At 36.0% G+C, this 27,646-nt stretch overlaps 1 protein-coding gene, 1 long non-coding RNA gene and 1 pseudogene across 14 annotated transcripts; all 3 read left to right on the forward strand.

Moving 5' to 3' along the window:
• Positions 1 to 919: 919 nt before the first annotated feature.
• LOC104093714 (large ribosomal subunit protein uL23-like) lies at positions 920 to 1,523 on the forward strand (annotated as a pseudogene).
• Positions 1,524 to 6,029: 4,506 nt separating this feature from the next.
• Positions 6,030 to 8,373, forward strand: LOC104091145 (uncharacterized). Its single transcript, XR_685085.4, has 3 exons — positions 6,030 to 6,191; positions 6,766 to 6,938; positions 7,964 to 8,373. It is a non-coding gene; the product is annotated as an uncharacterized lncRNA (long non-coding RNA).
• Positions 8,374 to 11,060: 2,687 nt separating this feature from the next.
• On the forward strand, positions 11,061 to 26,347 carry LOC104091146 (uncharacterized). 13 transcript variants are annotated; one of them, XR_011409089.1, is made up of 4 exons: positions 11,061 to 11,919; positions 13,474 to 13,549; positions 23,966 to 24,008; positions 25,924 to 26,347. XR_011409089.1 is itself a non-coding variant. In XM_070178987.1 (4 exons), exons 1-4 carry the CDS (start codon positions 13,237 to 13,239, stop codon positions 25,953 to 25,955), a joined length of 225 nt encoding a protein of 74 aa, XP_070035088.1. In that variant the 5' UTR covers positions 11,929 to 13,236; the 3' UTR covers positions 25,956 to 26,347. The 13 variants fall into 13 exon arrangements, 6 of the variants coding, with proteins under 6 accessions (XP_070035083.1, XP_070035080.1, XP_070035088.1 ...); XR_011409087.1 differs by lacking the exon at positions 11,061 to 11,919 and adding an exon at positions 11,929 to 13,310 and having other exon boundaries at positions 13,401 to 13,549; XM_070178987.1 differs by lacking the exon at positions 11,061 to 11,919 and adding an exon at positions 11,929 to 13,310.
• Positions 26,348 to 27,646: the final 1,299 nt, after the last annotated feature.

The raw sequence follows: 27,646 nt of genomic DNA on the forward strand, positions 1-27,646 counted from the left end.
ACTATTAGTCGATATAGGTCAAACGTTTTGTTTTTAATATTCATCGATGCATCTAAGTAAGTTATAAGTCGATGAATCAATTTACAAATAGATATATTTGATGATAAATTATATATACTAATTAGGATCTTCACAAGTCTATCCCATAAATTAAAGAACCCAACCCCGTGGTCCTAGCGCTTCGTGTTCTTATATATATACGGCTATACCTCTCTCTCTCTCTCTCTCTCTCTCTCTCTCTCTCTCTCTCTCTCTATATATATATATATATATATATATATATATAACACGCTTCGTTGTACTACTTTAACTACATATATAGCATGTTATATATAGTATATGTTAGTGTATTCATTATTTGTATTACAAAAGTGTTAACGAATTACATTTATATTATTTAGATAGTAAATATAAATATTATTAAAATTTAAAAAATTGGGTCCAGATTACCGACCAACGTTGGTCGGTAATCCAAAATTTTCTTGTCTGACCAGTTGGGTCAATTCGTTGACCAATTTACCGACCAACGTTGGCCGGTATTTAGTTTTAAAAATATAATTTTTTTTTTCCAGTTTCCGTCCAAGCTGGACGGTTTTTGGTCGCTTTTTTTGACCGACCAACGTTGGTCGGAAATATTTGGTCGGTTTTTAGCAGATTTTTAGTAGTGTCTTATCTTGTTTCTTGTCTGCACGATGAGCTAATTTTGTCATTTGAAAGTTAAACAAGTACTTCAAATGTTAGTGCCGTAATGAACATGAGACGTCCTCTTTAAGAGCACCGTAAACATAAGAGGGCCCTCTCTTATAAAAATCCTCATGTTAAAGGGTTAGTTTCGGAAGAATATATCCCCGGAACCAAAAATGCTATCATGAAAAAATACACCCGAAGCCATATATGAAAAAGACGCAGAAGTGTTGCCGTAATCAACAATGGCACCCGCCAAAGCTGTTAGCACAAAAAAGACAGACCCCAAAGCTCAGGCAGCAAAGGTTGCCAAGGCCGTGAAATCTGGCTCGGCTTTCAAGAAGAAGTTAAACAAGATCAGAACAAAGGTTACCTTTCACATGCCCAAGAGATTGAAGACGGAAAGGAACCCAAAATATCCCCGTATCAGTGCAACTCCACGGAACAAGTTGGATCATTACGGAATCCTCAAGTATCCGTTAACCACCGAGTCTGCAATGAAGAAGATTGAGGATAATAACACCTTGGTTTTCATTGTTGATCTCAAAGCTGACAAAAACAAGATTAAGGATGCCGTGAAGAAGATGTATGATATTCAGACCTAGAAAGTGAACACTTTGGTCAGGCCTGATGGAACGAAGAAGGCGTTTGTTCGATTGACACCAGACTATGATGCATTGGATGTGGCAAACAATATCAGAATCATTTAAATAGGAACTCATTTTCTCAGCAAAGATTAGCTCCTTTCTCAATTTTGTTAGCTGTGTTGGCTTTAAATACCGTTAGTAATATTCCTCTAGTTGTGACTGAATTTGAGAACAATCTTGGTACCTTTCGGTGTTTTAAAAGGCATTTTCGGGACTCGCCCTGGGCGGGGCACTTGCAAAACGTCCTGAGGCTCATATATGGGGCTTAGTTATGTGAGGCTTACGCCCCAAGCGCCCGATCGTACGCCCTAAACACGCCTAACGCCCAACGCTCGGGGCTCGCCTAACAGTTCTAACGCAAATCACGTGTCGAATTTCCTAATTAATATCGTTGACCTTCAAAATTCTTTAATAAATTAATGATAAAAGTTCTATTCATCGATAGAAATATGAAGATTGAGCATAACTCTAATAATGAGATATGTATTGTGAATTTATATCTTCATTGTTATTGGCCGGGTCTTAGTTCATTTGTCCCTCCTTGTTATACACTTTTATTAATTTGATATCTTAAACTAATTTGTATTTATTCATAAAGGAGTAATATTTTAATTATCGTACTAATAAGATTTTATTAATTATTTACTTTTAGAAAGGTAAAATGTGGAGTTTGATCATCTTTTTAAAGAAATTATAAGTTTTTAATTATTTGAAAGTTAAAGACGTTATACGTGATTTGTATGCATTAGTTATACGTGATTTGTATGCATTAGTTATACTTAAGAATTATGCTCTATATATATATATATATATATATATATATATATATATATATATAGTTTCTTCAATTTTTATGCAATTTTACCTGTTTATAAATATTTATTGTCATTATATTATTTTATAAAATATTAAAAATTAAATACCTATGGGACTTACGCCCCGTACCTCGGGGCTTACGCCTCGATGAGGCATGTGTAAAACGCCTCGCCTTACGCCCACGCCTTTTAAAACACTGGTACCTTTTAGTTAAATGTCTTGTTGGTTTACGTACTTCTTTGTGAAATACCTTCTTATCTTAAAAAAAAAAAAGACGCAGAAACCAAACTTTCGCAAACTCTTTATAAAAACCCTCCTGTTAAAGGGTTAGTTCCGGAAGAATATATCCCTGGAACCAAAAATGCTATCGGGGAAAACTACACCCGAATCCACATACGAAAAAGACGCAGAAACCAATCTTGCGCAAATACTTATTGAAATTCTCATGTAAATGGGATAATTCTCAGAGATGGAAGTACATCGAAGAAAATGCACCCGAGACCACATGCAGAAAAGCAGGAAGACATGCACAAGGGTTAAAAAAAAAATTGAACAGATATCCAAGCAAAGTAAGACTCAGCCAAATAGTTGAGAAATAATACATCTTTATTTACAAGGATGCACCAAAAGGAAATACAAGACAGGGAAAGAAAAAGCTAAACTACAACGTCGCCAGAATCAGAAGGAAGAGAAGTATCTGCATCCCCGGGAGCGGTAGCGGGTTCAACCGATGGCTCAACATCTTCCCCAGCTTGATATTTGGCATCATCGCCTTCGATTCCTCTTTAGTGTCCGAAATCTCGGAACCAGCATCAGAAGAACCTGGAACATCAGACCGCACTGGGAGCCCTTTCTTTGCAGCCAACTCAAGCTCGCGTGCCTTAGCAATTTCGGTATCAATATCAAAAACGCCAGCTTTGGCTCCTTCCAAGGTCTTTCTCCTCATGCTGTACATGGCATAAGTTTTTTCAACAACGAGGGAAGCCTCTCGGCGCCTGAGTTCTTCTTTGAGTTGAGCGATCTCGACAGAAATATTGTCCCAAGCAGACCTAGCAGATCGGAGACTGACATCGAGATCATGGACAGTTAAACTATAGAGCCTGTTATGCTCGATAGTTTTCTTTTACTTCTCCTCCAACTGGGCATGTCTCGCCCCCGCGGTAGCAAGTTCTTCGGCCTTAGAATTCAAGGCTACTTCTAAATTAGTTACCCTTTCAGCAGCAGCAGCCTCACGATCATTGGCAGCAAGAATGGTATTCTGGACCTCAGCCCATTTAGCGTTGACTTCATCAAAACCGTCCCTCAGCGGCCCAACTTCCTAGTTGAGGGTTACCACTTCCTGCTTACTTTACTGCAAACGGGCTCCCAAAACATCGGCCTTAGTGGCCCTGGTTTCTAGTTCCGAGAGGCGAAGAACAGTCTGGTCCCGTTCCGCCAAAAGCTAATCCCGTTCAGAAGAGAGTTCCTCCTTCTCGCGGATTAACCTTTGTAGGCCCTCGGAAGTAAGAAAATTGGTCTGGGAGATAAAAAGAGGTAAAACTTAAAATGCACTCATTCAGAAGCTCGAAAAAATAGCAGAGAAAGAAAGAAATATACCGTTGCAGCATTATGCATGGCATTGTTCAACAAACACTCTCCCGAGAGTGTCTGAATCTTTTTCCAATCCTTATCTGAAGCCAAGGGGACAGATAATTTGCAAGCTCCACCGGCTGGGAAAGAAGGTTGCACCCGGTAGAGACCGAAAGGGTAACACTCATTTTGCTTTGAGGATCTTCAGAAGGGGCAGCATAATTTTGCCCTAAATTCCCATGAACAGGGGACTGAGGAAGAGGGATGATTTCATCACGGTCAGGTGCGGCCGTTGGAGATGATGTTGTTGGTAGAAGCGTGGATGAAGATGGAAATGGTGTAGGAGTTGCTGGTGGCAAAGAAGGTGGTGATAAAGCTGATAAAGGGGGAGAACGGGAAACAAATGCATCGAAGGCAGCACCGGGCGTTGGGTGCTCACCAACCGAAGATGGAAAGAACCCGGTACTCTACCTCATAGTACCGGGTACAACAAATAGGGGCCGAGAATGGGAGTTGGCATTTTTTACCAAGTCAAACTCTCCCCAAAGTGACGAGACATCATCTTCGGCGGATGTGACTGCATCAATAGGTTGAGTACCTTGTTGAGAGGATAATAATTGTTGTCTTCTTTGTAAAGAAGCTCCCTCATCACTAGCTTCTTCATCATCATCGATCATCACAGTGTCGATGATCGGCCCGGAAGAAGGACCGGTCATCGTCACCACTAGAGATGACTTGGGGGCATCAACCTTTGCCTTTTTTTTAGACGCAGAGGAACTCCTTCTCTTCGGTTGTTTATTCTATGGACGAGGGCTCTGTAAAGATACGCTTGCGCCCGAAGCGAACCCGGAGGCACCAGTGCAAGTAAGTGCCTCTTGAAGCAATCTCGCTGCGTCAGCATAGTGAGCTAAAGCATTCGGGGACCTCAACTGAGCCCGCGGGTAGACCTAATTTCATCAATCATTAACGAATCAGAAGGGTCCAAGCAAATTCCTCATAAATAGAAGCTAGAGTGAGGAAAAATTAAATTACCATGATTTTCGGCCTTCCACCCGTATTTAATGGACAGTTCTTTCCACAAACGGGTTTCAGGAGTGGTGATGTCCAAGATCTTTTGAACCCACCGGTCCAAGACTTCTACTGCCGGTGGGATCCATCGGGTCACTATAACATACATGAGTTAAATGATTAATACAGGCATGGAAAAGCATCTAGTAGGAGCGTATTGAAAGAAACTTATTCTCCATAATTCGAGGGCCTTAGCGACATATTTCTCGAACATAGGATTATGCGGACCTCTCTGGATTATTTGATCTCCATAAAAGTCGATCATTGCGTGGATGTTCTTCTTGAAGTATTTGGTTATCAAGAAGAACATTTATTGAACACGACATTATTTTATGCCTTGATCCCTTTGTGAATATCTCGAGAATTTTTGGGATACTTTTTGGGATGACCTCAATTTGAGAGCCCTTTTCAAAGGGAATATGTAACTCTTTTTATAGGAGTAACCTAGGGTTATGATAGAGTAGCCTCCAAATTAGAATTTTTGTAGAGTAGACTCCAAGCAACCCTAATAGACTCCTACAATTGCAAGAGTCCTCTTGTAGTATCTTGAATTTAGGATTTAGCTTGATCCATTAAAATTTTGGTGTCTACAAATGCCCCCTACTTCAAGGCTTGTCGGCGTGTAGACTTGATGGAACATAAAGATGAGACTTGAAGTACTCATGTGAGAAACTCATTTTTTGTATCTTCTCGAAAGAGTGCTTGATCATGCAAAGTTGCGTCGAATTGTATCTTGAGATGGATCCGGTCTTTAAAGAATCTTTTGCAGAAATTTCATCCCGTAACTATGCCTAATAACATGTTTATTGGCCCAATTTTAGAAAGATTATCAAGTCTTAAATTGAGCGGCATCTATGACATCATGACACTACCAGAAAATACCTTTTTTCCGACTATAATTACCGACTACAAAATGTCAGTCGTAAATTTCTGATTACTGTAGTCGGAAATCTCATATTTATTTTTTTGTTTATTTTTAAGAATTATTCTGATTACATTTTTGTCTAATATAATCGTAAAGCTTCGTCGAAAATTCGGTGCAAAGAATTTTCCGACTACTGTAGTCGGAATATTATATAGGAAAGTTAAACAACTTTTGACCAAATGGTCCCGACCGTGGTAGTCGAAATTTATTTTTAAAAAAATAATTAAATAATATATATTTTCCGACTACAGTAGTCGGAAATATTGTCAGACCTTATTTTGTCACTACTGTAGTCGGAAACTTAAGTTATTTTCTGCCTAATTCTCTTACTTTTCTAATACTTTTTTTCTCACACACGCTCTCTCTTATTCTCTCTCTCTCTCTCTCTCTCTACATGCTCTCTTAGGCTCTCCAGTTAATCAACGGGGCCGGCAAAATCAAATCCAACGGCACCGACAAAATCATCGACTGTTATTCATTAGGTAGGCTCTCTTTCTCTCTCTCTCTCTCCCCCTCCCCCCCGCGTCTAATCTTCGATGACGACTTAGGGTTTCATTTTAGTGTGCAAAATCAGCGACACTACTATTTTAGTGTTAGAAACTTAGTTTGAAAAATAATTTGACTGGGTTTGTTCTCTCATGGTCAAACAATCGATTGTTGTTGATTAGGTTTGTGATATTTTGAATGCTCTGTGATTGTTATTGAAATTTAAGTAGATCTTAGAAAGAATATTATGATGGAATAATTAAATGATAATGAGGTTTGCACTTTATATTTGGTGCGAAAATTAAGAGTGCCTAACAAAATATCACAAACAGACCCATTTGATTTATTCAGAGTGCGTTGATTTTTTAAAATTTGGTGTTCCTTTCTGTATATCATTCAACATCACATGGTATTTTATACTATAACTTATAAGTTTAGTGTAAATTGAGTAGTTTTATCCGTTAATACATTTTTTGAGGAATTGAGGAATTATTTATTTTTTTTGAGCTCGTCCCCTAAATTTTTGACCAATCGAGTATGTTTACTGGGCTGATTGCTGAGCTATTTTAGGTTCGTGAATGGAATTCTTGTTTGATTTTGGGATCATTTTGACTGCAATGGGCAGCCTCCTTGGAGTGAAATTAGAAGTTGACTGTACAGGAATTTGTCTCCAACAAGAGGAAGTTGCAGGCTGTAAGGCAGAGGAGAGATAACATTTCGGTTAGCAATTTCATTGTTATAAGGTACGAAATCTTTACTAGTTTGAAATTCTAACTAATCTTGAACTAGAACTACGAATATCTACTGTAAAACTTTTTGCCTAGCTTACTTATGATGCTAGGTATAATTCTTGCAATCTCTTGATGTTAACTCTCTTGATGAAGAAGAATCCGAAACTGCACCTCTTTAAAAGATCGTTTATTTTTCTAAAAATATTTGTCCGGGTTAAGATAGATCAGTAGTAGTGTAGTACCATAACAAAAAAAGAAGAAGATAGACCGGTAAAATATGGTAAAGGAGATGGTAGAGATACACAGATGGATTGAAATTTGAAACTTTTTACTCAAGAATATCTATTAGTAGTATAATTGTAATAACGACACCAATTTTAAGTTTCATCTCTTGAACATTGCTCTCAGGAGAGACAAAATTCCTCTACTTAAAGTTTTATATTTTCTTTTAGTCAAGTCACATTGAAACTTTGGTGCAAAAGCAACTGCACTATGTTGATCCATACTTTTTCATTATATTATAGCAATTCATATATAGGGATGCATATTCATATGATGTCCATAAAAACAAAAACAAATAGTCATACTTAACTGCTTAGTTGATACTACTACTGTTGCTACTTGTAATTCAAAGGGGAAAAAGAAAACAAAAGTAGAATCAGAAAAATATGGAGGAGAAGAAAAATCCTAGAAGCTAGCTAATAAACATGTAGACTTATATATAATTTTTCAAAACAATTAAGCATACCTCAAAAACTCTGCTGCTGTTTGAAAGATCTTGGAAAAGTAATTAACAGAGAATGCTAGTATGATAGAATTCATGTAATCAACCTAACTTTTATTGTGAAATTTTAAATTTATAGAGTCATTCATAGTTAAAATGCTGAAGGTATTGCAATTATTCAAAGTGGGAACCTGTAGAAGAATATCTCAATTTGTATTATTTTCTTAGATTTTGTGGTGAGGGTAGTAAAAAGAGTAGAGAATAATTTTGAAAATTCCAGAGTCGATGAGAGATGCTTTTGAGATGTTCGCAGGGGCTCAATCCGAACCAAATGATGAGGCTAAGCGCTTTTATGGACAACTAGAGGAAGCTAGTCGCCCACTGTATGAACGCCCAATGCATTCCACCAAAAGTTATTGTCGGAACGGTGTGAAACAGCCGAAGTTCACATTGCTAGAGTGAAAAAATCCATGAAAAAGCACATGTCCTACTCTTATGATGATGAAGAGACTGAATCTGATGTCTAGTAGTGTGTTTTGGTTTAGTAGTGTGTTTTGGTTGATTAAATGTTCTTGGATGTTTAGAATTTATAATTAGACTTTATTTGTAAGTTTTGATGTTGTGGTATACCTGTTTAGACTTAATTATATTAGAGTCGATGTGTATTAGCTACTTAGACTTGATATTGAATATTTAGATTTTAATTAATATTTTAGTTTGATATTATGGGGTTTGAATGCTTGAATTGGTTGGTTGAAGTTGGAATTAGTTGGTTGAAGTTAGAATTGGTTAGTGGAATTGGTTGGTTGAATTGGTTGAATTGATTGGTTGTATTAGTTGTTTATTGTTGTGGTATGCTAATAAAATGGCAGTATTCTACCAAAAATCTAACCCAGATTTTTGACTACTGTAGTCGAAAAATGTGCCCAGAAATTATGATTTTTCGACTACAATAGTCGGAAACCTCACTGAAAATTTCCACAAAATTCAAAATTCTGACTATTGTGGTCGGAAAATAAAATAAATATAAATAATAAATAATTATTATTTATATAATGAAAATATTTTTTTAAAATAAATAATTATTTTATTAAGTTTCCGACTATTGTAGTCGGAAAATAGCTCCCTTTTCGAATTTTTGGCGAAACAAACTTTTCGACTACAGTAGTCTGAATTTTTTGACTACTGTAGTCGGAAAGGTTTTTTCGACATACCGTTTTTCGACTACTGTAAATCAGCCGGAAAGTAGTCGAAATAGGTACTTTTCCGACTACTTTTTGACTAGTTTGGTAGTCGGAAAATAGCGAATTTCTAGTAGTGTGGAATCCTTTATTTAATTCACCAAAATATAATAGGCCAAGTGAGACCATGCTTGTCACTTGTCGTAAGCATAATCTATTTTTAAATAATAAAGCATAGCAACCCATTTGATAGGTTACTTGGCCTCCTTGAAATTACCATCGCTAACTTCCTTGCGACTTTATAGCTTTAGCGAGAGTAGTTTTGGTGAAGAATTAGTTGGTGCCTTCACTTTGCAATTTCACGTCCATGGCAAGACTATTTGGGTATCTCCTCCTTTAGCTTGCGGCTTTGGCGAGGAATCACTGGGATAAAAGACAAAAGAACTTATCCCCGAGATTGCCCCAATTGTTGGAGATTTGATTTTTTTTTGTCATCTCCAAAACGTCCTTGGTTGAAACATTGTTGATCTTTTTGAAGGCCATCACATCAGTTTGATTTTGAAATTTATAGTTTTCAATTTGCAGGAGGAAGAGATGAAGGGAAGAACTGGTCCCACTGGGCGTGCCAATTTGTTTGCAATAAATTATCTGTGATACAAAAATAAATTGCAACCTCAATATAAATATGAAGAAACATAATTTTATTGATAAACGACGCGGGTACAATTCTGTTTATTTTCTTGATTCTTCCTATGGATTGTTCTCCATAATTCGAGGGCCTTAGCAACGTATTTCTTGAACATAGCATAATGCGGACCTCTCTGAATTATTTGATCTCCATGAAAGTCAATCATTGCGTGGATGTTCTTCATTTGATTATCAAGAAAAACATCTATTGAACCTGACATTATTTTATGTCTTGATCCCTTTGTGAATATCCCTAGAATTTATGGGATACTTTTTGGGATGACCTCAATTTGAGAGCCTTTTTCAAAGGGAATATATAACCTTTTTTATAGGAGTAACCTAGAGTTAGGATAGAGTAGCCTCCAAATTAGGGGTTTTGTAGAGTAACTTCCAAGCAACCCTAATAGACTCCTAGAATTGCAAGAGTCCTCTTGTAATATCTTGAATTTAGGATTTAACTTGATCTGTTAAAATTTCGGTATCTACAGAGCAAAAACTTTAGTTTTTACAAAAGAATTAAGAGGAAAAGAAGGATTTAATTGGGATTTAGATTTAGATGGCAACCTAACACAAGTACGTCATAATTAAAAAAGGAAAGACCCATTCCTTGAAGTGAATAAGAAAAGATCACGTTGCTAAAGGTGTCGAGAGGGCACTGATAAAAAAAAGTAAGCAATAAAAATATTAAAGTTTATGCCTTTAACTAGAGGAAGAAGATGACTTCATTTTAAAAACTAACGCCTAAACAAATATTGGGAGCAACATTATGAAGATAAGGTGAAATAATACTTAGGTAAGTATTTGATATTAAATAAATTATGATATTAATGAAAATAAATTATTTTCATACTAAAATATAAAACAAAAAATAGATATTTTGTCCCCAATACTATATCATTGTGGTTCTTTTAGAGACAGAGAGAATACTATCACTATAGGCTATGTATATTGTTTGTAAGGGTTAAATTTCAAAAATTAGTGAGCGTTAAAAAAATATCTGATAGGGGTTGAAGAAAATAATATTTAAAATTGAAATCTAAAAATTTATGATCGGAAAATCGCATTTATTTCATGTGAAATACTCTTTAAATAATTTTCTGAATATTTTACCAGTGTTTTAAATATTGAATTTAGTGAACAAAATTGGGATTAAATTCCTTTATCATACTCAAATCTATAGAATATAAAGTTAAATTAATTAATTTGAATTATATTAATTTATCTATTAGAGTTTGGGCCCGTGCACAACACGGGCTATCACTTGCTGGTGCTTGAATATAAAGAGAAAGCAGATTAAATTGATTAAATTAAAATTAATAATGAACGGAAAAACAAGAAATAAACGTAATAACTAATGTTTCTAAGGTTGAGTAGTGTGTGTTCTTTGTACAGTTCGTTGCTTATTCTTACCTAATTAGTTGGATGTTCCGTGGTCATTCGTACCTAGGCTCATCATCAAGAAGGCAAAGAACTTTCGCTCGATCGGTTAATTAGGCAATGTTGACCTTGACGATTCAGATTTTCTTTCTCTACTGGACTAGCTATTCGACTGATCTATGTGAAATTTCAGAGTTAAAGTGTGCGTCTTTTTCAAGTGGCTTTTCTTGTGATGGTGGCAATGAATACAATATCGTTCATGGTGTCGGTAATGGTGGTGGAGGGGAAGAAAATTTTAGGGGTGGAAGAAAAAATTAGAAGGAAGGGGTAAAATAGGTTAGGGGTGCTGAGGTGGCATACCACGCGACATCTACCTCATCAAATATCAGTGCCATATATGATTGGATGTCCACCTTAGACAAACTTAACAAACGAGGGATATATTTGAACCAATAGTATAACGACAAGTGTATATATGGACCCAAAGTATAACGAAGGGTATATTTAAACCTTTCCTCATAGTACATGGGTATATTTGACCCTTTTCCGTTTCTTATATAGAAGAGCTTGAGTTTCGACATGCTGTCTTTTAATTTTTGTTCAAGGGTAATTTGGACCTTTAACAACATCTAATGAAACGTGTGCTTTAATCTCAAAATTGGACCGCCACCGCATCAGTTCTTCCACGGGTCCACCCAATTCACAAAACATGTGTCTGTGATTTTTGTCTTCTGTGTAATTTGAGCTTAACCCAAAGCACGAACAGACTATTGCAATTCATTCTTACTTTCCCTTTCCGTCGTCTCTCTGTGTGCTCTGTTGCTTCTTGGCCACAAACCTACCTTCATCCTCCGAAATCTCTTTGTTTATTTAAGAGTTAGGCTTCAAGGCAAAGCTTCTATTCTTTACCAAGTCACACGAGAAAGGAGGAAAAAAATTGTACGTGATTTGTGAGACAAATTCACTCGCTGCCAACTCATGTTACAAAGGAATCGTCGTAATCTTTGCTTGGGATTCAATTGAGGTAACTTAATTAAAGAACCAAGTTAATCTTTAGTTCTATTTGTGGATAATGGCGATATAAATATGATCTCTCAATAACTATGGGAGAAGGTTGAATCAAGTAGAACACTGATACTAAACGAAGATGATATCACACGTTTTGATTTCGTGGTCGGGGGAATTTGTGCCAGTTAAAATAGTAATAGTAATACTAAATGCTCCAAAATTTCTAATGAAGTTAAAAAATAAACTAGGTTGAACAACTCGGCTTTTTACTATGTTGTGTTTAACCGTTGAACTTTTTGTGTTTATATCAAATTTAAGAATATTTAATAATAGCAAGCTTAAGGTTTGAATTTTTTGCCTTTTGCACCTTTCTGGAATTGTAAAATTCTGATTTCTATATTGAAGTTTTGTGTGTGTATTAGTAAAACTGTTTGTAAGTTGTGTGGCACTAGTACACGATAATTTTGATGGGACTGATGTGGAGCAACACTGTCATAAAGATCCCTTAAGGCCTAAAAAAAAGCAAGTGATGAGACTGCTTCAGCTTCAAGTACCCAAAGTAGAGTAACAACGTAGTAAATATAATTTGATCTTCCCTGCAAATATTGAACCAATTATGGCTAAATTATGTCATGTTTACTCTAATTTGTATTTTATTTTCCTTTTTAGACATCATTTTGAGGTACAATTAAGAATTTAGGTTTCTTGAATACAAGAGGTAGTGCATTGCGCTATGTAGTCCAAATACTTAGGTATTTGTGGAGGCAGCATATATTTATGCCAAAAGGAAATACAATTTTCTCGATTAACTCTTGAGCTTGAGGAAAGCTATATGTTTGAACAAAATATATTATTTCTAGATAAGACCTTATATTCTTCCTACTTATGCATAGAGGTAACTGCTAAAATGGACGAAAATTTCTTTAACTATTCACCTAAAAGTTTTATCATTTTATTTAGCATCAAATATGGGAGTGAAAGAGCTTCTATTTAAAAGAGCAATAAAAAACACATGCATAGCAGGCTGCAAATTAAGTAACTGGAGTAGAGAAGATGGACAAGTTGAAAAGAATGGACAAGCATAAGAGCAAACATTTTTGTGTATAGTATGAATGCATAAGTTCCTCTTTCCATTTAGACCGTTTAAACTTGTGATTTGTGTATTGAGTTGATTTTGTATTATGGTATATGCAGGGCCCATGTAATACGTTTTGTTCATGGAACGTCTATATTCCTAGACCTTAATCCAGTATATTTTGTATTCTTGGCAAGGTTGCTTCCAAGAGAGAAGTGTACTTTAGCTGAAGAGTTGGTGGTTTATTTACACTTTCATATGGATACTGTAAAAACTATTGTGAAAGGAAAAATCTGCCAAAAGAGTTTCCTATTTCCTGAATTCAATATCAAGTATGTTGTGGTGTTATATATATGTGTTTCATGTATTTATGCAGTGTTATAGTCTTTCTTCTCATACTTCATATTTCTATTTGCTAACAGGATTACTCTTTGGGGGAGTATAACATGCTTTAAAATCAATATGTCTAAGACTTGGTTTGACCTTATGCTGCAGGAAGAAAAAAATTAAGAGCGACTTGTGCAGGAATGAGATGTTTTGCCATAACTCTGCCCACATTCCTCCTTGTGAGGTAAGACACTATTCTTTAACTTTTTTTAATCTGATTCCGACAAGACAGATTGGCTCGATAAAGAAGTATGTGTTATGAATATATTATATTATGGATGTTTATTTAGTACTCCGTTGTAAATAGGCTTCCTGAAGAAGTTTATCCATATGAGACTCCGTCATAAATACATTTATCTATTTAGTACTCTATTGGAAATAAGCCTCCTGAAGAAGCTTATCCTTTCGGTACTCCGTTATGGATAAATATTACCCATGATAGAAGATTATCTATATCTGACACAACAGTTTAGAGCAGCAGCTTACAAGCAGCTTGCAGTAGCTGCTTACACAACAGCTTCCTTTCTTCTATAAATAGAGGAGAATTCAGTTCATTATGTACATAAGTTTGAAGTCAGAATAATATATCAGTTTCTCTCTATACTTGTCTTTATTTTACAGTCTTTATTTTATAACACGTTATCAGCACGAGACTCTGACATCTCGAGAAAATACTTTGAAAGTATCAGAGGTACGAACTTTCTTTTTCTAAATAATGTCAAATCTTTCTAAACTTGAGTTTGTAGCCCTGGATATATCAGGCAAAAGCTACATGTCTTGGGTGCTTGATGCCGAAATTCATCTTGATGCGATGGGTCTGGCAGACACCATCAAAGATAAAAATTAGGCATCAAACCAAGACCGTGCCAAAGCAATGATATTCCTACGCCATCACCTTGATGAGGGCCTGAAAATGGAATATCTTACTGTTAAAGATCCAGTCATACTGTGGAGTAATTTGAAAGATAGATATGACCACCTGAAGATGGTCGTTCTTCCACAGACACGTTATGATTGGACTCATCTAAGGCTACAAGATTTTAAATCTATCAGTGAGTATAATTCTGCTATGTTTAGAATTATTTCCCAATTGAAACTATGTGGTGATAATATTACTGATCATGATATGTTGGAGAAAACTTTCACCATTTTTCATGCCTCGAATATGCTCCTGCAGCAGCAATATCGACAGATGGGATTAAAAAAGTATTCTGAACTTATCTCATATCTTCTTGTGGCCGAGCAACATAATGAGCTATTAATGAAAAACCATGAAAGCCGACCTACTGGTTCTTGTCCATTCCCTGAAGTGAATGAGACGAACTTTCACCAAGCTAAACGTGGAAGAGGACGTGGCCCCAGTCGTGGTCATGGCCGTAGTCGGGGAGGAAACTCTAATCGTGGTAATAATAATGCACCAAAGAACCCTCCTCACTACCAGCAGTGGAAAAGGAAGGAACAAAAGTATGAAGCGGTGCAAGCAGCAAAGCCAGAAAATGCATGCTATAGATGTGGAGGAAAAAGGCACTGGTCACGTACATGCCGTATGCCAAAGCACCTGGTTGAGCTATATCAAGCTTCCCTGAAGAAGACAGAGAAAAATGCTGAAGCAAATTTTATTTCTGAAGATAATTTAGACTTCATGCATTTGGATGTAGCTGATTACATTACACTCCTAGAAGGAGAAACAAGTCATGTGATCGGTAGTGAATCTGTAGAGATGTAAATATTTTAATTTTTGTTATTTGTAGTAGATAGTATAGTTATGTAACTGTTGTACACAAATAAAAGTTATAATATTTACTATCATATTTATTTTGTTTATGTCATTTTGAAGAATATGGATAATCCTCAAATTATGTTTGGATCAAAGACTAATCATGAAGATATTTGTGTAGTTGATAGTGGAACAACTCATGCCATATTCAAAGATCAGAAATACTTTTCTTATTTACATAAGGAAAAAGCAAATGTTTCTACAATTTCTGGTAATATAAGTTTGATTGAAGGCTCCGGAAGAGCTATTTTATTTCTGTCTAAGGGAACAAAACTTATTATCGACAATGCATTGTACTCCTCCAAGTCCCGAAGAAACTTGTTGAGTTTTATAGATATCCGCCGAAATGGGTATCATGTTGAGACAATAGATGAAATGAATGTGGAATATCTTTGTATTACAAAGAATATTTCTGGCCAGAAATGCATTGTAGAAAAGTTACCAACTTTATCTTCTGGCTTATATTATTCAAAGATTAGTACAGTTGAAGCACACTCTATCGTAAACCAGAAGTTTACTGATTCAAATACTTTTGTGCTTTGGCATGGCCGTTTGGGCCATCCTGGATCAATAATGATGAGACAAATTACTGAAAATTCGAGTGGGCATCCATTAAAGAACCTAAAGATTCTTACGAATAATGAATTTTCGTGTGATGTTTGTTATCAAGGAAAAATGATCACTAGACCATCACCAATGAAGGTTGGCATTGAGTCCCCTACCTTCTTAGAACGTATACATGAGGATATATGTGGACCTATTCACCCAACAAGTGGGTTGTTTAGATATTTTATGGTCCTAATAGATGCATCTTCAAGATGGTCTCATGTGTGCCTATTATCATCTCGCAACCTGGCGTTTGCAAAGTTATTAGCCCAAATAATTCGATTAAGGGTACAATTCCCAGATTATCCTATAAAGGCTATTCGCCTTGATAATGCTGGAGAATTCTCATCTCAAGCTTTTGATGATTACTGTCTATCAGTTGGGATAAAAGTTGAACATTCGGTAGCTTATGTTCATACTCAAAATGGCCTTGCAGAGTCATTTATTAAACGACTGCAATTGATAGCAAAACCACTACTTATGAAAACAAAATTGCCCACTACTATTTGGGGCCATGCTATCTTGCACGCAGCATCACTTATCCGTCTCAGACCAACACATTATAGTAAATATTCTCCGTCACAATTAGTTTTTGGTCATGAACCAAATATTGCCCATCTACGAATTTTTGGATGTGCTGTATATGTGCCAGTAGCACCACCACAGCGCAGTAAGATGGGCCCCCAAAGAAGGTTAGGAATATATATTGGGTTTGAATCACCCTCTATTATTCGCTATCTTGAACCATTGACGGAAGATTTATTTACTGCTCGATTTGCAGATTGTCGATTTGATGAAACAAATTTCCCACAATTAGGGGGAGAGAAAAAGAAAATCAAAAGAGAAATTGTGTGGAAAGTTTCATCATTATCTCACTTTGATCCACGTACCACTATATGTAATCAGGAGGTCCAGAAGATCATCCATTTACAGAATATAGCAAATCAAATGCCAGACGCATTTACTGATTTGAAAAGGATAACTAAGTCACATATCCATGCAGAGAATGTGCCTATCCGAATTGATGTCCCATCAGGACCATCTATTAGCATGAGAGCTAGTGAACCTAAAGCATGCGTGAAGCGTGGTAGGCCTATGGGTCCTAAGGATCGAAATCCTAGAAAAAGAAAATCGACAAATGATCAAAATGATATTATGAAGGGATCTCCTAAAGAGACTCAAGATCTGATTAGTTATGAGATTCCTGAAGAAATCAATAAAACCGAGACTCAAGTGAGCGAAGAACTTTTAATAAGTTCTACTGGTGATGGGATTAATTTAAATCTATCTGAAATAGTGGTGGATAATATTTTTGCATATAATGTTGCACTTAACATTATGCAAGATAGTGAGGATCTTGAACCCCGATCTGTCGAAGAATGTCAACAAAGATCTGATTGGCCAAAATGGCAAGGGGCAATTCAATCAGAATTGAACGCACTTGCTAAAGAGAGGTCTTTGGACCAGTAGTCCAAACACCTGCTGGTATAAAACCAGTTGGTCATAAATGGGTTTTTGTGCGAAAAAGGAATGAGTAAAATGAAGTTGAAAGATACAAGGCTCGCTTTGTCGCACAAGGATTCTCACAACGACCTGGAGTCGATTATGAAGAAACATATTCACCCGTTATGGATGCCATAACATTTCGATATCTCATCAGTTTAGCCTTACGTGAAAGGCTTAAAATACATATGATGGATGTGGTTACGGCTTATCTGTACGGGTCACTTGATAATGAGATTTACATGAAAATCCCTGAAGGATTTAAAATGCCTGAAGCATATTCAAAATCTCAGGAAATGTACTCAATCAGATTACAAAGATCTTTGTATGGTTTAAAACAATCTGGGCGCATGTGGTATAATCGCCTCAGTGAATATTTGTTGAAAGAGGGTTACATAAATGATGTTATTTGTCCATGTATTTTTATAAAGAAAATGACATTAGAATTTGTTATACTTGCTGTTTATGTTGATGACATAAATCTTGTTGGAACTCGAGAAGAGCTCCAAAAGGCAATTGAATATCTTAAGAAAGAATTTGAGATGAAAGATCTTGGAAAGACAAAACTTTGTCTTGGACTGCAAATTGAATATTTAGCAAATGGGATCTTTATGCATCAATCTGCCTATACAGAAAGGGTCTTAAAACGCTTTTACATGGACAAAGCGCACCCATTGAGTACACCAATGGTTGTTCGATCACTTGAAGTGAATAAGGACCCGTTCCGACCTCTAGAAGAGGATGAAGAACTCCTGGGTCCTGAAACACCCTATCTCAGTGCAATTGGTGCACTTATGTATCTTGCTAATGCTACAAGGCCTGACATAGTATTTTCTGTTAATTTACTAGCAAGATATAGCTCTTCTCCTACACGGAGACATTAGAACGGTATTAAGCATATATTGCGATATTTAAAGGGAACTCTTGATATGGGTTTGTTTTATGCTAACAAAGATAATGCAGATCTTGTTGGTTATGCAGATGCAGGTTATTTATCTAATCCCCATAAAGCTAGATCTCAGACCGGGTACGTGTTTACATGTGGAGGTACTATCATATCATGGCGCTCCACAAAACAATCTATTGTTGCTACTTCTTCAAATCATGCTGAAATAATAGCCATTCATGAAGCAAGTAGGGAATGCGTATGGTTGAGATCAATAATTCATTTTATTTGAGAAAAATGTGATTTGGAATGTGAGAAAAGACCCACAATTTTATACGAAGACAATGCTGCATGCATAGCCCAATTGAAGGGAGGATTTATAAAAGGAGATAGAATGAAGCACATTTCACCAAAATTATTCTTCACACACGATCTTCAGAAAAATGGTGACATTGATGTGCAACAAATCCGTTCAAGTGAAAATCCGGCAGATTTATTCACCAAATCTTTACCAACTTCAACTTTTGAGAAGATGATATACAAGATTGGAATGCGGAGACTTAAATATTTGAAACAAAGTTTTCATCAGAGGGAGTAAAATATGCGATGTACTCTTTTTTCCTTATTAAGATTTTTTTCCACAGGGTTTTCCTTATAAGGTTTTTAATGAGGCAGCTAGCAATGCGTATTACTAAATATGTGTACTCCTTTTCCTTCACTAGGATTTTTTCTACCGGATTTTTCCTAGTAAGGTTTTAACGAGGCACATTATCTTTTAATGAACATCCAAGGGGGAGTGTTATGAATATATTATATTATGGATGTTCATTTAGTACTCCATTGTAAATAAGCTTCCTGAAGAAGTTTATCCATATGAGACTCTGCCATAAATATATTTATCTATTTAGTACTCTATTGGAAATAAGCCTCCTGAAGAAGCTTATCCTTTCGGTACTCCGTTATGGATAAATATTACCCATGATAGAATATTATCTATATCTGGCACAACAGTTTAGAGCAGCAGCTTACACAGCAGCTTACAAGCAGCTTGCAGCAGCAGCTTGCAGTAGCAGCTTACACATCAGCTTCCTTTCTTCTATAAATAGAGGAGAATTCAGTTCATTATGTACATAAGTTTGAAGTCATAATAATATATCAGTTTCTCTCTATACTTGTCTTTATTTTATAACAATATGGTATAATTTCTATTATATAGAGGAGCTTGAGTTTCGACAGCCTGCTTAGCTATCTTTTTAACTTTTGTTCAAGGGCAATTTGGATCTTTAAACAACATCTAATGAAACGTGTGCTTTAATCCCAAAATTGAACCGCCACCGCATCATTTCTTCCACGGTTCCACCCAATTCACAAAACACGTGTCTTTGGTTTTTCTCTTCTATGTAATTTGAGCTTAACCCAATTAAGCTCTAGAGCCATACAATATTCTTATGTCTGTTATAAAATAAAAACTGTAAAGTAAAGACAAGTATAGAGAGAAACTGATATATTATTCAAACTTCAAACTTATGTACATAATGAACTGAAAACTCCTCTATTTATAGAAAAAATGAAGCAGCTGCGAGGCTTTTTAGGAAGCAGCTGTAAGGCTTTTCTTTAGCTACTTGTAAGCTGTGTGTATGAGCTGCTTGCAACCTACATGTTTAATAAAAAGCTGCTGCAAATTATTTCATTGAGCTGCTTGCAACCTGCCTGCATTAGCTGCTTGTAGATAAACTTCAACAGAGTACTAAATGGATAATCTTCTTCAGGAAGATTATCTATAGCAGAGTAATAAACGAACATCCACAATATAATTATTTTCATAACACTCCCCCTTAGATGTTTATTAAAAGGTATTGTGCCTCGTTAAAACCTTACTAGGAAAAACTCAGTGGGAAAAATCCTAGTGAAGGAAAAAGAGTACACATATTTAGTAGTACACATTTCTAGTTGCCTCATTAAAAACCTTATAAGGAAAACCCTGTGGGTAAAAACCTTAGTAAGGAAAAAAGAGTACATCGCGTATTTTACTCCCCCTGATGAAAACCTTGTTTCAAATATTTGAGTCTCCGCATTCCAATCTTGTATACCATCTTCTCAAAAGTTGAAGTTGGCAAAGATTTGGTGAATAAATCTGCCGGATTGTCACTTAAACGGATTTGCTGCACATCAATGTCACCATTTTTCTGAAGATCGTGTGTGTAGAATAATTTTGGTAAAATGTGCTTCGTTCTATGTCCTTTTATAAATCCTCTCTTCAATTGGGCTATGGATGCAACATTGTCTTCGTATAAAATTGTGGATATTTTATCACACTCCAAACCACATTTTTCTTGAATAAAATGAATCACTGATCTCAACCATACGCATTCCCTACTTGCTTCATGAATAGCTATTATCTCAGCATGATTTGAAGAAGTAGAAACAATTGACTACTTTGTGGAGCGCCATGATATGACAGTACCTCCACATGTAAACACGTACCCGGTTTGAGATCGAACTTTATGAGGATCAGATAAATAACCTGCATCTGCATAACCAACAAGATCTGCACTACCTTTGTTAGCATAATACAAACCCATATCAAGAGTTCCCTTTAAATATCGCAAAATATGCTTAATCCCATTCCAATGTCTCCGAGTAGGAGAAGAGCTATATCTTGCTAGTAAATTAACAGAAAATATTATGTCAGGCCTTGTAGCATTAACAAGATACATAAGTGTACCAATTGCACTGAGATAGGGTGTTCCAGGACCAAGGAGTTCCTCATCCTCTTCTGGAGGTCGGAACGGGTCCTTATTCACTTCAAGTGATCGAACAACCACTGGTGTACTCAATGAGTGCACTTTGTCCATGTAAAAGCATTTTAAGACCCTTTCTGTATAGGCAGATTGATGCATAAAGATCCCGTTTGCTAAATGTTCAATTTGCAATCCAAGACAAAGTTTTATTTTTCCAAGATCTTTCATCTCAATTTCTCTCTTAAGATATTCAATTGCCTTTTGGAGCTCTTCTGGAGTTCCAACAAGATTTATGTCATCAACATAAACAACAAGTATAAAAAATTCGGATGTCATTTTCTTTATAAAAATACATGGACAAATAACATCATTTATGTAACCCTTTTTCAGTAAATATTCACTAAGGCGATTATACCACATGTGCCCAGATTGCTTTAAACCATTCAAAGATCTTTGTAATCTGATTGAATACATTTCCCGAGATTTCGAATATGCTTCAGGCATTTTAAATCCTTCAGGGATTTTTATGTAAATCTCATTATCAAGTGACTCGCATAGATAAGTTGTAACCACATCCATCATATGTATTTCAAGTCTTTCACGTAAGGCTAAACTGATGAGATATCGACATGTTATGGCATCTATAAGTGGTGAATATGTTTCTTCATAATCGACTCCAAGTCGTTGTGAGAATCCTTGTGCGACAAGGCGAGCCTTGTATCTTTCAACTTCATTTTGGTCATTCCTTTTTCGCACAAAAACCCATTTATGACCAACTGGTTTTATACCAGCAGGTGTTTGGACTACTGGTCCAAAGACCTCTCTTTTAGCAAGTTCGTTCAATTCTGATTGAATTGCCCCTTGCCATTTTGGCCAATCAGATCTTTGTTGACATTCTTCAACAGATCGGGATTCACAATCCTCACTATCTTGCATAATGTTAAGTACAACATTTTATGTAAAAATATTATCCACCACTATTTCAGATCGATTTAAATTAATTCCGTCACCAGTAGAAGTTATTAAAAGTTCCTCACTCACTTGAGTCTCGGGTTCATTGATTTCTTCAGGAATCTCAGAACTAATCAGATCTTGGGTCTCTTCAAGAGATCCCTTCATAATATCATTTTGATCATTTGTCGATTTTTTTTTTCTAGGATTTCGATCCTTAGAACCCAAAGGCCTACCACGCTTCAGGCGTGCTTTAGGTTCACTAGTTCTTATGCTAGTCGATGATCCTGCTGGGACATCAATTCGTATATGCACATTCTCTGCAGGGATATGTGACTTAGTTATCCTTTTCAAATCAGTAAACGCGTCTGGTATTTGATTTGCTATATTTTATAAATGGATGTTCTTCTGGACCCTCCCGATTACATATAGGGGTACGTGGATCAAAATGAGATAATGATGAAACTTTCCACACAATTTCTCTTTTGATTTCCTTTTTCTCTCCCCCTTATTGTGGGAAATTTGTTTCATCAAATCGACAATCTGCAAATCGAGCAGTAAATAAATCTCCCGTCAATGGTTCAAGATAGCGAATAATAGAGGGTGATTCAAACACAATATATATTCCTAACCTTCTTTGGGGGCCCATCTTACTGCGCTGTGGTGGTGCTACTGGCACATATACAACACATCCAAAAATTCGTAGATGGGCAATATTTGGTTCATGACCAAAAACTAACTGTGACGGAGAATATTTATTATAATGTGTTGGTCTGAGATGGATAAGTGATGTTGCGTGCAAGATAGCATGACCCCAAACAGTAGTGGGCAATTTTATTTTTATAAGTAGTGGTCTTGCTATCAATTGCAGTCGTTTAATAAATGACTATGCAAGGCCATTTTGAGTATGAACATAAGCTACATGATGTTCAACTTTTATTCCAACTGATAGACAGTAATTATCAAAAGCTTGAGATGAGAATTCTCTAGCATTATCAAGGCGAATAGCCTTTATAGGAAAATCTGGGAATTGTGCCCTTAATCGAATTATTTGGGCTAATAACTTTGCAAATGCCAGGTTGCGAGATGATAATAGGCACACATGAGACCATCTTGAAGATGCATCTATTAGGACCATAAAATATCTAAACAACCCACTTGGTGGGTGAAAATGTCCACATATATCCCCATGTATACGTTCTAAGAAGGTAGGGGACTCAATGCCAACCTTCATTGGTGATGGTCTAGTGATCATTTTGCCTTGATAACAAGCATCACAAGAAAATTCATCATTTGTAAGAATCTTCAGGTTCTTTAATGGATGCCCACTCGAATTTTCAGTAATTTGTCTCATCATTATTGATCCCGGATGGCCCAAACGGCTATGACAAAGCACAAAAGTATTTGAATCAGTAAACTTCTGGTTTACGATAGAGTGTGCTTCAACTGTACTAATCTTTGAATAGTATAAACCAGAAGATAAAGTTGGTAACTTTTCTACAATGCATTTCTGGCCAGAAATATTCTTTGTAATACAAAGATATTCCACGTTCATTTCATCTATTGTCTCAACATGATACCCATTTCGGCGGATATCTATAAAATTCAATAAAGTTTTTCGGGACTTGGAGGAGAATAATGCATTGTCTATAATAAGTTTTGTTCCCTCAGACATAAATACAATAGCTCTTCCAGAGCCTTCAATCAAACTTATATTACCAGAAATTGTAGAAACATTTGCTTTTTCCTTATGCAAATAAGAAAAGTATTTCTGATCTTTGAATATGGAATGAGTTGTTCCACTATCAATTACACAAATATCTTCATGATTGGTCTTTGATCCAAACATAATTTGAGGATTATCCATATTCTTCAAAAAGACATAAACAAAATAAATATGATAGTAAACATTATTATCAAAGCATAACTTTTATTTATGTACAACAATTACATAACCATACTATCTACTACAAACAACAAAAATTAAAATATTTACATTTCTATAGATTCACTACCGATCACATGACTTATTTTTCCTTCTGGGAGTGCAAAATAATTAGCTACATCCAAATGAATGAAGTCTAAATTATCTTCAGAAATAAAATTTTCTTCAGCATTTTTCTCTGTCTTTTTCAGGGAGGCTTGATACAGCTCAACCAGGTGCTTTGGCATACGACATGTACGTGACCAGTGCCCTTTTCCTCCACATCTATAGCATGCATTTTTTGGCTTTGCTTCTTGCACCGCTCCATGCTTTTGTTCCTTCCTTTTCCACTGCTGGTGGTGAGGAGGGTTCTTTGGTGCATTGTTATTACCACGATTAGAGTTTCCTCCCCGACCACGGCCATGACCACGACTGGGGCTACGTCCTCTTTCACGCTTAGCTTGGTGGAAGTTCGTCTCATTCACTTCAGGGAATGGACAAGAACCAGTAGGTCGGCTTTTATGGTTTTTCATTAATAGCCCATTATGTTGCTCGGCTACAAGAAGATGTGAGATAAGTTCAGAATACTTTTTAAATCCCATCTCTCAATATTGCTGCTGCAGGAGCATATCCGAGGCATGAAAAATGGTGAAAGTTTTCTCCAACATATCATGATCAGTAATATTATCACCACATAGTTTCAATTGGGAAATAATTCTAAACATAGCAGAATTATACTCACTGATAGATTTAAAATCTTGTAGCCTTAGATGAGTCCAATCATAACGTGCCTGTGGAAGAACGACCATCTTCAGGTAGTCATATCTATCTTTCAAATTATTCCACAGTATGACTGAATCTTTAACAGTAAGATATTCCATTTACAGACCCTCATCAAGGTGATGGCGTAGGAATATCATTGCTTTGGCGCGATCTTGATTTGATACCTGATTTTTATCTTTGATGGTGTCTGCCAGACCCATCGCATCAAGATGAATTTCGGCATCAAGCACCCAAGACATGTAGCTTTTGCCCGATATATCCAGGGCTACAAACTCAAGTTTAGAAAGATTTGACATTATTTAGAAAAAGAAAGTTCGTACCTATGATACTTTCAAAGTATTTTCTCGAGATGGCAAAGTCTCGTGCTGATAACGTGTTATAAAATAAAAACTGTAAAGTAAAGACAAGTATAGAGAGAAACTGATATATTATTCAAACTTCAAACTTATGTACATAATGAACTGAAAACTCATCTATTTATAGAAGAAAGGAAGCAGCTGCGAGGCTTTTCAGGAAGCAGCTGCAAGGCTTTTCTTTAACTGCTTGTAAGCTGTCTGCATGAGCTGCTTGCAACCTGCCTGTTTAATAAGAAGCTGCTGCAAATCATTTCATCGAGCTGCTTGCAACCTGTCTGCATCAGCTGCTTGTAGATAAACTTCAACAGAGTACTAAATGGATAATCTTCTTCAGGAAGATTATCTATAGCGGAGTAATAAATGAACATCCACAATATAATTATTTTCATAACAATGGCATCTTTTTTACATATTTTTGTATAGGAAAGTTTTATATTATGTCCATGTTGTATAGAAAATAATTTTTCTTGTGGATATCCATATTGGTTTCTTTATGGACAACTATTTTCACTGAGAACCATTACACACTTGAAAATAAATTCTTAGGTATATATTGTAATTTTGTTTTTAAAAAAATAGATAATATTTTAATTCTGGTTAGGCTGGAATCCTGCTGGTTTATGTCAGAATGCTGACCATATTTTCTCTGCCTATTTAAGTAATTACATAGGTTATGTTAAAACTCTAGATGACTATTTCTATCTTGAGTTATTCTCTCAAGGAAAAAACATACGCCTTTTCTGGAAGGGTCTGAACTAAGAGAAAAATTCTTAATCATGATCTATATACCAAAAAGCAAGCACATGATAGCTAATATTTGGCCAAGATTAATCTATTTGAGAAAGGAGAGAAACATAAGATGCTTTAAAGACCAAAGTGATTCATTGAGGTTAGGTTTGATAACCTTTGTGTTATAATTTGTTTTCTGTTTGTGGAGTTGATTTGCAGGATTATGATGGTCCTATACATTATTATTTCTGCTAATGAGTCTGGTTTTCAAATTGGAGTTTAACTTGCAGAGGTTGTTGCAGGCATTCCCAATAGGATGTCGTCCAGTATCTAAGAGTTGGAGAGGACTTTACAGAGTGTTGTCATTTGAAACAGCTGGCTCTTCTAACTAAGAGTGCATGGGAACAACAACAACATTCTGATATATTTCGGCTTCACACTTCATGTACAATTTTTTTCATGGCACATGGAGAGTTGATGCTTCAGATATACAATTATCTGTATGATTACCAAGCTAAAAGATGTAAAATATGTTATTATACTGTATTTGTAAAATAATTTTGGAGAAAAAAACAACGTATAGACAGCTATGTAGAAGAAATAGAAGTTAATCCGAGCCCACTGAATTCACAGTGTATCCTTAAGGAACTTAATCCCCTCCTAGTACCCGAGGTTGTGGATTATTTACTCCCAGAATAGAACAGATGACACATTGGTATAGCAGTACTTCAAACTCCAGTGTTTCAACGAACACAAATGGCGACAGCAAATCACACTTACTATTGCTTTGTTATAGTTAAAACAATGCAGAAAGGAAGAGGAGAATTCAGAATTTTCGTAAGGAAAATCTGAGGAAATGGTCTTCTATTTATAGCCAACATGTTGGGTTTAAATGAAGAGATGTAACTCTTCAGAAGGTTTGTCATGACTGTTTACGTAAAACAGCGATAACATAAATGGCTATTTACGCAAAATAAAACGGGAATTCAAAACGCGGAGGAAAATTAATTTTCCGTTACAAAAATGGATAATTTGGATTAAATAATATTACATTAATATTTAATATTAACAACTAAATTTGGTCCAAAAAATTAATCAATCAATCGATCATTTGACCAAATTCGAATCCGAAACAAATAAATTTGGTCCAAAAAATTAATCAATCAATCGATCATTTGACCGAATCCAAAGCCGAGGGCGAGCGAGAGACGACGAAGGCACGGGACTTGTTTTCTTCTTTACTCTTTAAGAGCTAGAAGAAGAACAATTGTATATATACCCATCAAAAATCTTTTCCTCCTCCAATATGGGATAATGTCCCTTTGTCAAGGAGGAAAAATCAAAATTTTATTTTTCCTTCCATTTCCTATTCACCCTCTTTTAAGCTAAAATAAGTTTAAAAAATCCAACAATCCCCCACATGAATGGGGAATGGCTATATCACGGAAATATGCATGAAAAACTGTGTGATTCGCAAGCAAGGATTAATCGCATTTGGATAAGTAGGTTTCCCTTTGAACTTTCCGTAGTGAACTTATGCCGGATATACTCGGTCAATCGGTAGATTTGATATCTTTGAACCGTCGAACTTTGGTGTATACCCAACCATAAGTCACACAATCAACCCTTAACCGTCTTTGGTTTTCATTATTGTGTTCGTTTCAGCCATGAACACCGCCTGGTTTCATAAGTGTGTAGAGAACTGGCCTTACAAAATTCTCCTTGAAGCGGCTAACACTTTATACTTACATAGGTGATTTCTAAACGTGTCATCTTGTAGATACACTATTTGATATACCCCGTATCAAATTTAGAAACCATTAAAAAGCCTTACTGCTTTATCCTTGGCACTGAACATTGTCTCATAACGAGAATGGACCAAAATTTTAGTTGACAATGTTGAACCGTCATTAATGTCTTTGCTTGATCTCCTTGAACCTAGATCTTTGGATTTCCAGTCTTCTAGGTAGAGTTACCACCACAATGACTTGTCCTCGACCATAGTCCCATTCCCCTCGATGATTT

This window comes from Nicotiana tomentosiformis, chromosome 1 (assembly GCF_000390325.3).
Source record: "Nicotiana tomentosiformis chromosome 1, ASM39032v3, whole genome shotgun sequence".
Lineage (NCBI taxonomy): Eukaryota > Viridiplantae > Streptophyta > Magnoliopsida > Solanales > Solanaceae > Nicotiana > Nicotiana tomentosiformis.

Bases quoted from the DNA above. Each gene is read 5' to 3' on its own strand.
- LOC104091146 (XM_070178965.1), top strand. From the start codon at position 13,237: ATGGATACTGTAAAAACTATTGTGAAAGGAAAAATCTGCCAAAAGAGT. The intron at 13,311-13,473 runs GTATGTTGTGGT...CTTATGCTGCAG, and splicing joins TTTCCTGAATTCAATATCAA to GAAGAAAAAAATTAAGAGCG. The intron at 13,550-14,542 runs GTAAGACACTAT...ATGCTCCTGCAG, and splicing joins CCCACATTCCTCCTTGTGAG to CAGCAATATCGACAGATGGG.